A 17456-nucleotide genomic window follows, 5' to 3' on the forward strand; every position below is an offset into this window, starting at 1 on the left:
ATTCCGTATGCCTTCGTCACAACCTTATCTACCTTCAGGGAGCTGTGCACATGCACTCCAAGGTCTCTCACTTCCTCTACTCCTCAATATATTCCCGTTTGCTACGTATTCCCTTTTACTGTTTGCTCTCCCTAAGTGCATTACCTCACACTTCTCCGGGTTGAACTCCATTTGCCACTTTTCCGCCCACTCCACCAACCCATTGATATCTTCCTGGAGTCTACAGCTATCCTCTTCACTATCAACTACACGGCCAATTTTTGTGTTGTCTGCAAATTTGCCAATCATGCCCCCTACATTCAAGTCCAAATCATTAATATATACCACAAACAGCAAGGGACCCTACACTGAGCTCTGTGGCACACCACTGCAAATGGATTTCCATTCGCAAAGACATCCATCGACTTTTACCCTTTGTTTCCTGTTACTGAGCCAATTTTGGATTCAATTCACCACATTTCCCTGTATCCCATGGGCTTTTACCTTTCTGACCAGTCTGCCATGTGGGACCTTGTCAAATGCCTTACTAAAATCCATGTAGACAACATCCACTGCAATACCCTCATCAATCCTCCTTGTCATTTCCTCAAAAGAATTCAATCAGATTTGTAAGGCATGACCTTCCCTGAACAAATCCATGCTGACTATCCCTGATTAAACCATGCCTTTCCAAGTGACAAATTTATCCTATCTCTTAGTATGGATTCTAATAGTTTGCCCACCACTGAGGTAAGACTGACCAGCCTATAATTGTTCAGCCTTTCCCTCATACCCTTTTTAAACAATGGTACTACGTTTGCAGTCTTCCAGTACCTCCCCTGTATCTAGTGAGGATTGGAAAATGATCCTCAGAGCATCCACTATTTCCTCCCTGGCTTCCTTCAATAACCTAGGAAACAATCCATCCAGCCTTGGTGACTTATCAACTTTCAAGAATTCTAGTCCCTCTAGTACTTCCTCTCTCGTTATGTTTACCTTATCCAATATTTCACACCTCTTCTCTCTAACTACGTCAGGATCATCCCTTTCTTTTGTGAATGAGACAAAATATTTATTTTAAACCTTACTCCCATCCTCTGCTTCTACACACAAGTTACCCTTATCATCCCTGATAGGTCCCACCTTTTCCTTAGCTATTCTCTTGTTCTTAATGTACTGATAATGTTTGCAGTAGGGAAAAGTGAAGATTTTAACTGGAAAGGAGAGGATGACCTGCTCCCTCTCCCACACAGAAGAATCAAAAGACTTCAGAAGCCAATGAAGCGTTTCCCCATGTCCAAGCTGGGAAGCTGTAGATTTATCTATTTTCCGGCAGCGAAATCTTCTGCTCATTTAACGGCCTGAATTCTCGATCACCAAATTTACGTCAAACTCCTTCCTCCGCCTCTCATACCCCTACTCAAAAGGGCTGGCTCATGTTGAACTTTCTCCTTCAACTGATTCATGTTAGGGACATTTCTCCTCCATGTCACTCGTGCATATTATTTGCGCTCTGTATTCAAGCATCTAATTTCTCAATCTGGCATCTTCCAGCCACACTTTGCTCCCTCTTAATCTCCCATTTTCTCCTGCCTCCACCTCACATATTCCTCCTCCAGCTTTTCAGTAAAATATCAACCGTAACCTCCCCGCCATCTCATCTCATCTGCCACAATACAGGCTCGTGCTGCTTCTGGATGAGCCCAATTGCTCAATCTGCCAAAACACCCCTACCTCATTCTCCTTCCTTGTTGAATGCCTCACCTAGTTCATTTCCCTAGATATAATCTTGCTAACCTCTTCTCTGGTCCTATTTCACAGTTTTCTCTCTCGCCCCTCTCCGGTGAGTGTTAAACCACTGACCTGTTCCATATCTTCCTCCAGAATGTTCAGTTCCTTATGAACATTATATCCATGACCATATCTTGGATGAATCCTGAATTCTGAATCTAAATGAAAACTGTTTAACTAGCAAGGAATCTTTCACACTCACAGAAGCCACCCTTCCCGGCTACACGGTCCATGATGCCATGCCCTCTATCTAAACACCATGGCTTATCATCAGGGCCCATCTTGGCTTCTCCTTACTCTGGCACCTCAAGTCCGGTTGTCCATCCTCTCCCTAAGTCCCACAATGAATTCCCCCTCACAAATATTTGCTCTAGCCTTTGCACCAAGCAACTCTTGATCCTCAGATTTTAACTTTAGCTAAATTCCCCATCCTCCTTTCCTACTATTTCTCTGTTTATCGGTTCTCATGCTAGGCTAAATGTCCTACTCACAACAGACTCATTGACCTTGTCATTTGATAAGGTCTGGCCACTTCCAAAGTTTTGATCAGCTCTCCATCTCCTTCACCATTCAAATTTTCCTATCTGCCCAATTCTGGAAAAAAACACTCCTCTTTCCACTCCACTCAGCTTCTTCAACACACAAACCGGCCCTCCACAATACTGCTGCTCTTGTTGATCTATTTAATAGTTCTCTTAATTACGCCTTTGATGCCCTCATTCCATCAAGTTGCTCACAGTCTCCCACTTCACTATGCTCCCAGTGCTGGTCCCTCACGAATAAGGACTGCTGACTCCAACACACCAGGCACACAACTGCATAGTCATCCACTGCCAAATTTGGCTGGACCAAATCGAATAATAGTGCCAGCCAACCACCCCACCCCCCGTTACGTGGTTTCTCTCTAGCCCTAGCCAAGCTCATCTTTGGAGATAAGGACATAAGAAATAACAGCAGGAGTAGGCCATACGGCCCCTTGAGCCTGCTCCGCCATTCAATAAGATCATGGTGATCTTCGACCTCAACTCAACTTTCCCACCAGATCTCCATATCCCTCAATTCCCTTACAGTCCAAAAATCTATCGATCCACCTCTTTCTCCTTCAATCCCCTCTCCACGCAAATCCTTACCCCAATATTTTGACATTAACTGTTTCCTTTCTACAAGCACCAATCCCCTTTCCTTCAAAATTAGCATCACATCTCAAAATGTCACCGTGAACTCCTGAACCCTCTCCAACTACTGCCTCACCTTAAGATGCTTGAACACTTCTTGCCTCCGTTCTGTGTTTTCAATTGTTTTGATTCCTTTCAGTCTGGTTTTCTTCTTGCCTACAGCACCAAGACTACCCTGACCAAAGTTACCAATAGCTCATCCTTTGCAATAGCAACAGTGGTGCGCTGTCCCTCAGAAATTCCCTATGCAACATTCCACAGGGTCAACTGCTCCAGCCCCTCTATCTTCAAGATTCCATTCTTGACCATCTCCTAATTTATAAAATTGCCTCTTGGCATCATGGTCCACACACAAGCAGTCAGTCTCCAAATTCATGGATGATACAAAAATGTCCATAGGGTAACCAAACAAATCGATAGGCTACAACTGATTTATACAAGTTGATTGAATAGGCCTAGTATGTGACAGATGCCATTTGATGTGGACAAGTGCAGCGTGATGCACTTGGTTAGAAAACACCTGGCATGTTTAATGGGTATCCCTGCATGGTGTAAAGGAAATGGATTAGGAAAAAGAGACCCAGGGATAGTGGTCGCTTGCTGATTCAAGATGCCTAAGCAACGGCGAGGTTGCTATAGGGATGCAAATAAGATGCAAGGTGCACTGCTATGACCAGAGTACAGAACAAAGATCACTATGTAAACCTTTGGCATGTTCACACTTTGTGTACTCTGTACCATTGGTAAAAGATATAGGGGCTCTGGAGAGGATGCAGAGGAGGACAACCCACAAAATAAACTGTTCAGGCATGGTGAATATGGGGTTTCTATTGTAAAAGGGAACTTGCTGAGTAGAAAGGAATAGGGGTAATCTGCTAGGTTGGTCGAGACTCTGGCAAGTCATGGGTAACTTGAGTTTCCTGGAGCATGCTCTACTGTTTCAGGGTACCCCAGAGTTTTTCTGAACTGGCTGCAAGATTCTCCCTACTGAAGGCTTATTTTGCTTATTGCAGAAGAAAGCACTGCTTGGGGCTGGGCAGAGTATGCAAGGTTCCACCACCGTCTGGATTTTTCTTTCCCTTTTTGTTTGAGTCAGGAACTTCTCCAATTAAACACTGGGACTACGAAAGACATATCACATACTGAAGACATTATTTGGTTCCTGACAAAAAATCTGCACTTGACCCAATTCCACACCCTTCCCACGCTAATCGCTCAGCCAGAAGCAGACCATGCAAAATCTTGGCGTCCCATTCGATCCTCAAACCCCATTGCCTATCCATCACTTAGATTGTTTAGTTCCACTTTTGCAATATAGTCTGCCTCTGTTCTTCCCTCACTTCTGCTATTGAAGCCTCTCTACATTTTTGTCATCTCAATATTACTTCAATATCCTCCTCTGCAGCTCCATTCCTTGCATCTTGTCCTGTACTAAGTCTCTTAGCCCATCAACCCACAGATCTCCATTGGCTTCCTGTCCTCCAGTGCATCAAATTCAAAACTCTCATCCTCATTCACAAATCTGTCCATTATTTCCTTTAGCCCCATGGCTCTGTAGCTGCTTGTTGGTTTGTTGATTCTGGTCAACAGTGTATGCCCACTAACCAAGCAGGACTTTGGTGACTTGATCCTACTCTTTGGAACTCCCTCCAATTCTATTCCCCTGTCCTTACTACTTCTCTCCCCACCTTTAAAAAGCCGCCTCAAAACTTTTCTTTCCAATTATGCTTTTGGCCATCTTGAAGTCTTCTACTGCTTGGTGTCAGTTTTTGCTCTTAAGACTTGGGTGTTTTCTACACTAAGTGCTATATAAATACACGCTGTTGCTGAACATATATAGTGGGAGTACAGTACACAATACACTCTGTCGCAAGTGCTCTTTTAAAAAAAAAAATGCAAATTTTAGTTGAATTAGAGGATACTGGGAACAGGCTGCCCCTTTAAAAAAATACTGAACTTAACATACTTATTCAAAATGTAGGAACATTTTTGCCTCTTAGATCATACACCAAATATGACTAAGAATCCACTACCAGGCCTTCACCAATACCATAAGTTAGGAGGTTCAAAACCACACAATTATGATCCTCCTGATTTTCCACCAGCCTATTAGGAAAATTGGGAACTCAGTAGTATTGATGAGTGTAGAAATTAACTCAAGTATGTTTCATGTGCTACATGCTGGTACTCCAATATGCTGCCTACACAAACTCATTTTTTAAAAGCTATTAACAGAAGTTAACTATGTTGTAATGGATATTAAGTTTGGAAACATAGAAGCAGAAAGATTCACAGATCAGAAAGTTCTAATCAGTTGCTCACTTTGGTGAAATGGATTTCACTATATATCTCTTGCCATTACTTTTTCAGGAACATTCAAACAACACTTTTTCCTACCTGCAGATTTCCGTTTTCTGCCTCTTTTGCCCGTTTTAATCACCTGAGTTGGTTTCTGTTGTACACGACGTGTATACTTCCTCTTTTTTCTTACGGGTTCATCCTGTGAGAGGCCTAAATCAGAAATGTTAACACTGCGAGAAGTTGAAGTGCTGCAGTCAGGAGTGCTGGTAGCAATCTTCCGGTATTTCCGTCGCCGACGGGGGCTAGCCAGTTCACTGAAGGATTCATCTGATTGGCAGGATCTAGAACGATATGGTCTGGACACTGGTTTTATTTCAGAGTTTGATGCAGATTTTGGCTTCCTCCCCAATCTTCTGCCATTATTTCTACCAGCAGATGCAGTTAGTTTGGGGGTATTTGACTGACTGCGAGGGGTGTATCTTCTTCTACCTGTGTGCTGGGTACCTGTTGCTTTTGGAGTGCTGGATTTGCCTCTTTTGCCCTTGATTTGCAGCTTTACCCGAGGTCTTCCTCTTCGAGGTTGACTGGTTAAGGAAACAAAATGCACATATCTTGCTGTTAGCTCAAAACATTTATACAAGAGAAGTATTCATTTACTGCACATTTGAAACAACTTGGAGAGGTGACTTCACATTATTAGTCCAAATTGAAGTGTTTAGAATATCTATATTCGGGTGGGGACGAAATTCAGTGACACAACTAACAGGAATATTATAGTTACACAGTCGTAAGATTAGTTTTTAAAATAAAAAAGTTTCTCACCATTGTAAACCTGGACAAAAACATGAAAAAAAATCAAAGCGGATGCTATCACTGAAGAGTCTTCAGTACTGTATAAAATTTACAGGTAAAGCCATTAATTGTATGCTAACACTAGATGCTCTTTACATGCCCAATTACTGGCATACAAAATACTTTGAGATTGGGCCTCTACTCTCAAACAGTTAGGAATCCCCCCCAATATTTTCAGTAACCCAAAGAGACATTTAAGACAGCTGACTCTGATAAATGACTTCAAAAGGTATTTCAATACATGCATTTGATGTAGTTAGGCATTAACTGAGCAGTCTATCCAGCTGTTGAATGATTAGGGTTACCTTTAGTACAATCAAATTCTCAATGAATAGATCTCGACATGCAAATTGGATTCTAATTACACACTGTGGAGCTATGGGGAAGTGCAAATGATCCAATTTTGGAGCAAGAGATTCTGATTACTGGCCAGAGGTTCACTTACTAATACAACAGGAAACAGGTTGGTGTTCCCCTAAAATTCAAATGCTGATTATTAGTGACAGCTGTTGAAATATTAAATTTGAAATTACTGCATCTCTGATAGGACTAGCCCTTTCTACAAGACTCCTTTAACGGAACTTAGCCACCATAACAATAGTTCTGTTGGAAATATTCACCAAAGCCATTTGGAATTTGAAAGTAGTCATGTTTGAGGTTTTTGGTCCCCAACTGTACATGTACTTCTTCATACAGCAAGTGGTTTGAGGTAGGAGATATCAAACTTAATTTACACATGTGGCAAACAGTCGATGAAAGCTTGATTACAACACCTGACTTGTATATTGGTAGATTGTACATTCTACTCAACACATGCAACGTTTCTAGAGTAGAAGTTTACCGAGGGGTATATAGGAAGGAACAAAGTGATTTGATCATTCTTGTACAACAGATGTGACACCACCATGTGGTAACACGTGTATGAAAGAATATGGAATCCCACAATGCAAAAGTTACACTGGAACCTGTGTAAGAATCTATTAAATATGAAATCAGCTGTAAACGGTTAAAGACTAAGATTAAGTACTAGGACCAGGCAGTGGGCAAAGTATAATGAAGTAGCAGCATGGAAAACTATTGCCCCTTCAGTCAGATAACAGAAAAGCTGCAACCAGCTTGGTTAGAGAACTGTTGTAGCACTTCTGCAAAATATTCTAACGGCTGCTCGATAACCTCTGTACCTTGTCCACAAATATTATGACCATTTGAGCAAAGTTGGAGGAACTTATTCTATTGTTTAGGTCACCACCTGCAAGACATTACGTGCAAAACTGTACATTCCTCAGGCAAAAATAGGGTATATAAAGACAGGCTTTCAGCCATAAGCCCCACAGTCGCAGGAGAGTGAACTAGATATGTCCAGGGGATCCATGCTGGAGCCTACTCCTGTGTAGTTCTCAGAAGACGAAGTAGAAGACGTAGTGTGCCATTGCGCGCCGGCTGTCCAATTCCTAGATGGCTAATATACTTCTTGTTTGGGGTTGTTAGCTATCGCTCAATAATATGTGCATCATTTGCTGTCTGTGAACAATAAAGCCTCAGTTCTTTACCAATACGGTGTCAGGTCAAATTGATTAGGAATTACCGTAATCCAGTCACAGGATATAATTCCAACACCCGTCCTCACCAAGCTACAGGCAGTTAAAGAAAATATAAGCAGCAATAATGAGCACCAACTGTAACCATTGCAGACCTAACAAACATACAGGAAGCTTAGACAACAAAACATGATCTGCTGTGTCACTGAACAAAAAGTAATCGGCTAATGAAATGCAATGGACAAAAACAGACTTCTCCCCTGCTCCATTCGGTCCCCATGCATGCCAATCAACTTTAGATCAGTTTGTTACAAGCAGCTCTACAGTGCGACCTTGGTTATCCACCCTATTATCTGCGTTCAATTTTGCTACAACAGCTAAGCTGTCAGCTCACAGCTTTTTCCGTGAAGCACATTTCAACAGACATGCTCTCTTGATTTTGATGTTGGCAGCGCTGCTGACCAGATCATTGGAAACGAGCACACATTGCCTATAGCACTCGCCTCTATAGCTGGACCATAGTTGCTATTTGGGGTGAACGGTCATGTTGGATACTTGAAGTTCCCCTGTGTTGTATTTCCGTATCTGGCTTTTTGGAACCCAACAAAACCACCGAAGCCATAGCAAAATGCTTCAAAAAATGTGGCACTTAAATGATACCTCTTTTCCATTTCACTCTCTTCCTCAGTTTCATTTTCTTCCACTGCCTCCTTTTTCTCTTCTTCACTCTCTGCTTCCATCAGCGCCTCTTCCAGTTCCTCCACTTCAGCCACCTTCTCCTCCTCACTGTCCAATGATGGCCTCTGTCTGGCCATTGTACGGCGAAATCGCTGCTTTGGCCTGCATTCAGGGCAGAACCAATCATCATCTGGAATGATCTAGAAGAGAAACTGGCCATATTAAAATGAATTTTTTTCAAGTTGAGTAGCCACAATAAAATTTTAGACTGTATACACATTTTTTTTTAAAAAAGTACTATGTACAAACCTTAACCTTTGGTCTCAAACAGTATGTGTGGTGCCCTCGATCACAGCCATCACACAAGAGCATGTTTTCTGCATCTCCCTTCTTGTGACAGATCTTACAGCGTGCATTCAGCAAAGACTTGGCCCATATAATGCTACGATCCAGTGTGGAGAGATGAAGGAAAACCTGAGCTAAGCTAGTAGAAGCCACAAGCGACTCTCTCCAGCGATCTAATAATGTCTTCTGTATTTTGCCACCATCACTAGCATCTAAATGCAAGAATTAAAGGCTATTATTTAGGTCACTTGTCAGAATTTAAAAACAAGTCTCATTCACAAGTTTTGCTTTCCATGGTTCGCAAGCCATATTAATACAGAGGACAGATTCTGAAAGCCTGCATTTACATTTCTTGGCAGTCTTCATTTACCAATACTTCACTATATTAACATTTCAATACTTAAGACAGCAATAGTAACCGTATCTGCAGGATGAGGCAAAAAGCAATATTTCTGGACACCAATGACTCAGAGCCCTAATGTTTTAAAAACTAAGCAACAAAGTTTTCTGAAAACACAGGAATCACATTAATATATTCAAAGAAATAAAAGTCAGAGTTTTAAAAACTTTTATTCAAGATTTTCAAGTGTATGATCCCTGGCAGAGCACTGTACCTTGTTTCTAACATTGCCAGGCTTCTCTAAATCAGCATAGTCTTTTTGATGGTCTCCAGTTTTTTTGAAAATGTAAGAATGGTCAAGATTTTTACAATAAGGCCACGTGACAATAAGAAAGAAGTGGGTTTAACAGCGTGTTAAATCTACTTCTGACAAGACCAGTACTCTAGTGAAAACTCAGTTAACTCCTCAAATTTTTAAAAACCAATTATCAAATCTACAATATACTAAATGTAGTTATTATATACTAGATAATCACCTGTATACAACCCAGTGACTCCCATTAACTGATTACTGCTGAGTTACAGCCATCAATTGCAATCACTTTGAACAAATTTGCAACTGAAACGTGAAGGTCTGAAAGGTGTTTTAATTGAGTGGCATTTGCTCCTTACACTGAACTTTAACTTTTGACCCCAAACTAACAAATCCAGACATATAGTATTATATAGACTGGGCAGGTCACATCTTAATACACTACAGCCCTTGGTGACAAAAGGCCTATATTTCTGTTGAACATTGATAAGTAATAGTCAGCTAGAAAAAATGGAACCACACACAAACTGCACAGACTCACAATTAAACAGAAGACATTAAGACAACCATCTCATTTGTCAGAATTTAGTAGGTTCTTAATGTTTAAAAAATTATCACCTCTTCATGCACAGAAAAAAAAAAATCAACCTGTTAACTATATGTTGTAGTCATACACATCAGTAACACCTATTCCATTGCTTAACAGTCATCAGATGACCTTTTAATTTTTGTGGCAGCAATTGGAAAATATGTAAAATTGGATGCAACTTCAAAATACCATGTCTAACCATGAAGTGGGTTTTTATTCTGACATCCTGGGCATGGAGATTTCAATGAATTTTGTAGAAATTGCACTGACCCTGAAATATCTTTCTATACAAGATGTTCCTAAAGCTGCTTTACCATAGCTACCAATGGCCGCAGTTGTAATTTTCTCTAAAAAAAAACAACCCAGCTCTCAAATTTACATGCAAGACTTTTTTTTAAAAAAAAGACTTGACAATTCCGACTCAAACCTAAAACCTGTTAGTGGTCATTTAGTGATTGGGTTAATCCTTTACTAATCACCATCCCCATGGCTTTTAAACAAAAGCACTTGTTTAAAATTTCTCTATTGGGCTAAATCCTTTGAAAAGGTATAAATTAACAATGAAGGAATAAAATAAATATTTCAGGACTACTACAGTTGTTTTTCCAATTGAAAGATGCTTTCTTCCCCACAACCTAAAAGATTACTACTTCCAAATGCAGATTTTCTACAAAACCAGACTTACACAAAAAAAATCTTTAAAATGCTCACCCATCTTTACACTCAGATGCTTAACTAAAATGAATTATTTTAAGAATCACAATAAGAAAAACTATTTACTGATATTTCCTGATTCCATGGTTTATTTCAGTTTGTGATATAAATTTTTTTTAGCCAAAAAAGAGTACAATTATGAATGTGCTGTAATGTGGAATACAACTAATCCTTATTATAGCATGCTTCCTTCCCCTTCCCAGCAATCTTTGTCAACATTGCATTAATTCATGAAAAGTACTGACAACTGATATAATGTACCAACAAGACAATGCCAGTTAGTTGACAGCTGTCAGCCAGTGCAAGCAACAAAGAGACTCTTTTATAATGCATTAACTAGAGTATTATAGTAGCAAGCACAAAGAGATTGTTCCAAGCAGGGTCCAGTGCATTATATTTAACATGAAAGTGTAAACTGTAGTTCATCCAAAGTACATGATTGCCAAAGATTTGGCAATTACTGTATATTACCATCTATTGGCAATCTGCAAAATGTTGTTAGTTAACTTTCATTAATTGGTACATCTGAAAACCCAGGACTGTTACATTACCACTCCAGTTGCACACCCCCCAATATATATATATATATATATATATATATTATATATATATATAACCTGCCTCACTGAGCATGCATCATTTGGTGCAATTAACAGTGAATAGCCTAATAAGATAAAGCAGCCTTTATCACTTTCATTTGCAAGCAGACATATTTTGAAGTATTTTACTAACAGTTCTTAATATAGTCCTAACTCTCCAACAAGCTCAAACCAAACATTTATATTTGTACATATTAAGCATTCTTGGCAAGTGACTCAAGACACTTAATACACACCATCTTTTTCACTGGATTGATCTTCATCTTTCTTTTTCTTATCATCTTTCTTCTTCTTGTCTTTTTGTTCCTTTTTTACATCATCTGAGTCTCCTGTTTGAAGCGAAAGGCTTTCTAATTAAATGACATTTGAAAATGTATTAAAGTTTTAAATACATTAAGAAAGACTCCTTAATGCTGAACTGCAGCAACAAGAGAGCCTGGTGATTGATTGCTTTGGTAAGCTTAACCAATTAGTGTTGTAGATCTTTCCAGATATGATACACACCATTTGTCAGCAAATAATAATTGTAAAATTGGATTTTCCATATCCAAGGGAGAGGTAGGAGAAGGTGGTCAGTTTTAAGTAATCTTAAGAATTCTTTAAATTAAATGGTTTTGCATCTTGGTGGTCACATCAAAACTTTGCAGAAGTGTATCAGGGCTGGGGAGGGAGAAGAGAAGGAGAAAGGAGAAAGAAAAGGCAGAGGAAGCCTAAATATTAAGTGTCATTTCTTCTAACCAACAGAATTATTTGATTTCTTTTTAAAAAAAACTTGCATGATGCCACATGGCTCTGTTGAGCCCCCAAAATCTGGTGAAATCATGCATCATTACAGTTCAATAGATAAATGCACTCTGGTGTGGAAATCAACCATGCAGAGCAAGAAGATTCCAAGTTCAATCCTGGTCTGTGCTGAGTTAGTTGATCTCAGCCAGCAGAAAACTGGGATGGCAGTAAGGGAGACACAACTGACCTTATTGCTCCTGAGCTAGGGAGGGGAAAGAAAGAAAAACAAGAAATTGGGACTTCTGTTCCCAATCACCATGCAGTGATCCTGTGTGTATAAGGGGTAACGTCAGGACTTGGCTCTGATGTCCCCCTTTTCCTTCCAACATAGGGCAGCTGGTCAACACTCATGTTAAGAATGCCTACTCGGCCAAGTTCCTGACAGGACTGCAAATCATCATGGAACTAAACACTAAAGGAAGGGGCAGAAAGCACATTCAAGTTTTACTGTTTAAAATGGAATAAGGATCTCGACTTCAGTTCTAAAATCGGGAGGATAGATGTGGTAGAAGAGATGGGATAGAAGAGAGAATGGCAATAAACTATTGATCTGTACAATTAACAGAGAAATGGTCTTCAGAAGTCAGAGAAGATTCCATAATCTCATTGGACTTTGCACTGGTGACAACTTATGCACTGAAATTACTTCTATAGTTGCAGCACACAATTTCAACTACATGCTAGATAACAAACATAAAACTACAGTTCTGCATAGTACCACTAAGGCATTGTGAATTAAGCATGCTTTATAGTGACTGCTTTATATCACCACCAACTGGTAAAAATCTGATACAACTGATACTGCCAAACAAAGCAAAAGGCTAAAAAGAATGCAAGGTTTTAAAAATTAAAATGTCTTAACTGGTAATAGTGGTCCATTCAAAAATTCACTATTTTTCCAGTAATTATCTAAACTAGTAGCATTGAATATATGTGCAGTACCTGACTAGTTATCCACAGTAATAATTTTATACCAAACTTGATTTTGTTCCCTTTGGAGGGTTAGCTGAAACATTAACATGAGTTTTATTCAGTAATTTTCTCATTATAAACTTAAGCCACTAGTTTCCAAACGTGTGTGTGTGTATAAATATCAACACCCTCCCTGGTGACCTCCTACAAATGTTGACAAACTTTGGGGTCCCCAGCCTAGCTGCCAAAAGATAGCATCTAAAGGAACAGTACTACCCTTCAGAAAACTTGTTTTATTAATATACAGCGAGATAAATAATATTCTAAAAAGTCAAGGACAAAAAAGTTCAGATGCGATGGACGGAAGTGCAATTACCTTGGGACCCCATGGAATTCCCCTGTTAACCCCTTAAAGTACAGGATCCCAGTTTTAAAACCAGAGACTTAAGCAAACTGGGGATTTGAAATTCAAATTTGCTCACTGAATTTTTAAAACAAAGATACCAACCCAAAGGGGGCTTCAGGAACTTGCGCTCAATTCCCTGTTCCAACTGAAGCAAAGCAACAGCCAGGTAACGCACTACAGAGTTTACATGTTGTGGAGTACTAGCACTGGTAGATACCGAACTTCTTGTTTCGGTCTTGAGTTCCAAAGGCCTGAATCATAAACCAAAGACAATATCTGTCAGTGTCACACTGCCATACAAGTGATCTTTTGAGTACCACATCAGTTTGTCATCAATATATCTAAAAGAATACCATAAATTGACATTATTGCAGTAATTATCAAACCTCTGTATGCATTCACAGTTAACATGAATTTGATTGACTTATGGGCCCCGATATTAGCAGGGAGGCGGGATGAAAGCCGGGGGGGGGGGGGGGGTGGAGGAGGAGAATTGGGCACGTGGCAAACCCGCACGAACCAAACTTACCGTTTCCGACATGATCGCGCATTGATTGATAGTGGTTAACGTCCTCTCCAGGTTTCGAGCCCGGCAGCTAACCTGATTGACACGCTGGCTGCCATCAGGAGCTGCAACGCAGTTTGGTGGGGGGGGGGGGGGGGGGGGGGAGAGAAAGAGAGACAGACAGACAGACAGACAGACAGACAGACATCGGTCGGTGAGGGGGGGGCGGAGGCGGGGAAAGTGGGTGAAGGTGCAGGACATCGGAGCAGGTTTCAAAAAAGGTAGGTGCATTTCGTGTTTTCACTTCCTTGCATGTTTTTTTTAAATTTAATTTATTTGTTTCTTTTTCCCTGATCTGGCCCTTCATGCCTGGTTTCACACCGGGCGTGAATCAGAAACGGTGGGCAAGCCGCCTAAGTTAAAAATCTTTCTAACTACTTAACCTGTCACAGGTAAAGTGTCTTAAGTACCTCTGAGGTACATTTGGCTCTTTAACTGTCATCCCGTCGGCTTTAACTGCCGGCGGGACTTCCGTTTTCGGGTCACCCATGCGGGTCCCTGGGAAACTCGGAAGTCAGCGGGTTGGAGCCGGCTTCCGAACCTGAACGGGATTTCCGTGATCTTTGGAGCCCACCCACCCCGTCCCCACAATTGCCTTCTAAAATCACCCCGTGTTGTTTATTAAGAATTTCTTTGCAACAAGTTTGGTCAGTTCAAGACAAATACATTAGAAACAAACAAAACCAAAAGATCCTCAGATAAGACAGTTTTCCCATATTCACTTCACAACAGAGCTCAATTTATATGGGGCTGCTTTAAAGAAACATGAAGCAACTGATCTGCAGAAACCTAGTACAATAATTTCACGACCTCAGGACAACCCGCTGACTTCAGAGTTTCCCAGGGACCCACCTGTGTGCACGCAGGCAACCCGAAAACGGAAGTCCCGCCGGCAGTTAAAGCCGATGGGATGACAGTAAAAGAGCCAAATGTACCTCACTGAAGTACTTAAAACACTTTACCTGTGACAGATTTAGTTAGAAAGATTTGTTCGACAGCCAATGAAGTACTTTTGTAGCATAGTCACTGTTGTAATGTAGGAAACGCGGCAGCCAATTTGTGCACAGCAAGGCTCAATAAACAGCAATATGATAATAACCAGGTAATCTGTTTTAGTGATGTTGGTTGAGGGATAAATATTGGCCAGGACACCGGACAGAACTCCCCTGCACCTCTTCGAAATAGTGCCATGGGATCTCTTACGTCCACCTAAGATGGAAGACAAGGCCTCGATTTAACATCTCATCCCAAAGATGGCACCTCCCTCAGTCCTGCACTGAAATGTTAGCCTAGATTATATGCTCAAGTCCTGGAATGGGACTTGAACCTACAGCCTTGCTGACTCAGAGGCGAGTGCTACCCACTGAACTGAGCCACGGCTGACGAAGCATGAATTAGAAATATTTTAAGTATCCCGTAAATAATGATAGGACCAATAGATGGATGACAAATTTTTAAAAAGGCACTTCGGCGCAAAATTCAGAGCTCCTGTTAATCTACAGCCAAGTCCCAGGAAATCTGGCCAATATTTTATATAATAGAAACCCGCAAAGACCCTTCAACACTTCAATGCAAATTAACCGTCAAAAAGTCCATGTATTCTATGTTAACATGATGGTCCTCAAGATTTCATTAGTCTCCTCTAAAGTTATTATTGGGACAGCCAGGAAAGTTTTAAGCTTGGCAAATTCTTGGCTATTGGAACATCGGCTCAAGGTCAACCAATACCAGTTCAGCACAGAAAAGCAATAGAATGGATACTATATCCCTTTCCATTTCAATTTCTTTTAAATCAACTAGTTTATAACCTCACCACTCCTATGGAGACCTGAATCCAAACTCAAGCATTTGACCTTTTACTAGCCACTAAAATTATCTCCCTGGGAATAAGTGGTCAGTGTAGGCCCTACATTTCACACTGAACGTTTTCTTAACCTAGACCATAAACCCCAGGTACCTTCGAGACAAGGATAAAGTGTCAACGGCTTGGGCCACGAGGGAGCAGGCTCTGTTAAAATGCTCGCTGCATAGAATGTTGGGCTGGGTGTGCAGGGATTGGTTTCTGGTAATTATGTGATTGCTAATGGCCATGTGATTTGCTTAGGCCAATAATACTGCAGATTTACCAGTGATGTGGTTTTCATGGACCAATTCAATATTTGGAAATACAGAAAGCAGACCCACACCCCCTCCCCCATTCCCTCCCCACAAAGAACAAAACAATTTTATGTTATAATCTAGTTAACGGATCGCAAGCATTCAGACAGAATTTCTCTGGTCATATTTTGACCTAAATCACTCAAAATAAAGCATCAACATATTAGTTATACCTGTCTTTAGAGTTATATCTATTATTCATGCCATCAATTTCCTTGGCCTCCTCCCCCTCAATTTTAATAGTTTCATTTTCCAGTAATCGAAAACCATTCTGTGTAGGACGTGCTTCACTCAACAATTCATACTGTCTCGTTTCTAGTGCTGTTCTCCACGCATACCGCTCCATCACCTGCTCATAGAAAAGTTAGTTAGGCATTCTATTTAAAATGGATGAAGTAATTTGTTCTACTGCTAAGGACCAAACTTAGTCCTTGCACATACAATTCCATAATTGGAAATAAATGCACACACCAAGAGCAAACATGTATGCAATTGTAAAATTTGTGTAACTCTATACACTTCCTGTTGTCACACTTCCTTACTGTCATGATTTTAATCACACCTACTTATGCCTAATAAAAGTAAGCTGAACAGTATAGATTTACCCCTTCAGCCCTGCAATCACTAGATGCATTGCTACCTGTGTCTCCCATCTGCCTTCACTACAAGTCCCAAGCCTCCTGCAACTCCTTAGGAAAAGTACAAGGGTCTTTTGCTTAAAAAAAAAGTTTGTGCCATTTGTGGTAAAGTTTAATTTTTTTAAAAAAAATCTTCTTGCTGGATTGAAAGCCCCATGAGGTAAAGGTTATTTTTATTTTTAAATTGAAAGCTCTTCTCCACTCATTCCTAGCCCTGCTCTTCAAACAACCTCATTTGTAGTCCCGCAGCTTTTTAAAACCCCCAATGTGACTGCTTTCCCTACCCCCATTTTTGGAAAACTTGGCAGCCACCTTTTTATTCCTGGTCTCACTCTTATTTTTAAACCCCATCATATGCTTTTTTATTGTCCCCTTGGCTATCTCCTCCCTCCCAAGTTCCATGGTTTGCTTTTAGTCTCTTCCATGCAGTCCTTTCTCCAAAAGGCTGTTGTCCACTATTTTTTTTCAGATCTCTTCCCTGGGCTCCTCCCGCTGAAGCCTTTTTCTTCCAACTCCCATTTGCAACCATTTCCTCCACCATTAACCCAAAACAATCTCTCCTTCATTATACACACCAATTACGAACAATCCCCTCAACATCAGTAGTTTCCTTAATACTCAACCGCCAGAACTTGCCCTAACCAAGTAAGGTGCTCCCACAAATTATACTTTTTTTTTTCGTTCATGGGATGTGGGCGTCGCTGGCGAGGCCGGCATTTATTGCCCATCCCTAATTGCACTTGAAGGTGGTGACGAGCCGCCTTCTTGAACCGCTGCA

General features: G+C 40.6%; 1 protein-coding gene across 2 annotated transcripts in view; it reads right to left on the bottom strand.

The window, feature by feature from the left end:
• baz1a (bromodomain adjacent to zinc finger domain, 1A) overlaps positions 1-17456 on the bottom strand; it is a 61678-nt gene that overhangs the window by 10403 nt on the left and 33819 nt on the right. For both annotated transcript variants that reach the window (XM_067991445.1, XM_067991446.1), the window contains exons 20-25: positions 16214-16389; positions 13421-13569; positions 11451-11543; positions 8624-8871; positions 8297-8514; positions 5343-5830 (exon numbers count right to left, since the gene is read on the bottom strand). In XM_067991445.1, coding sequence (XP_067847546.1) covers positions 5343-5830; positions 8297-8514; positions 8624-8871; positions 11451-11543; positions 13421-13569; positions 16214-16389 — 1372 coding nt within the window. The remainder of the gene's footprint in view (positions 1-5342; positions 5831-8296; positions 8515-8623; positions 8872-11450; positions 11544-13420; positions 13570-16213; positions 16390-17456) is intronic.

Source organism: Heptranchias perlo, chromosome 10, assembly GCF_035084215.1.
Source record: "Heptranchias perlo isolate sHepPer1 chromosome 10, sHepPer1.hap1, whole genome shotgun sequence".
In the NCBI taxonomy this organism is placed as follows: Eukaryota; Metazoa; Chordata; class Chondrichthyes; order Hexanchiformes; family Hexanchidae; genus Heptranchias; species Heptranchias perlo.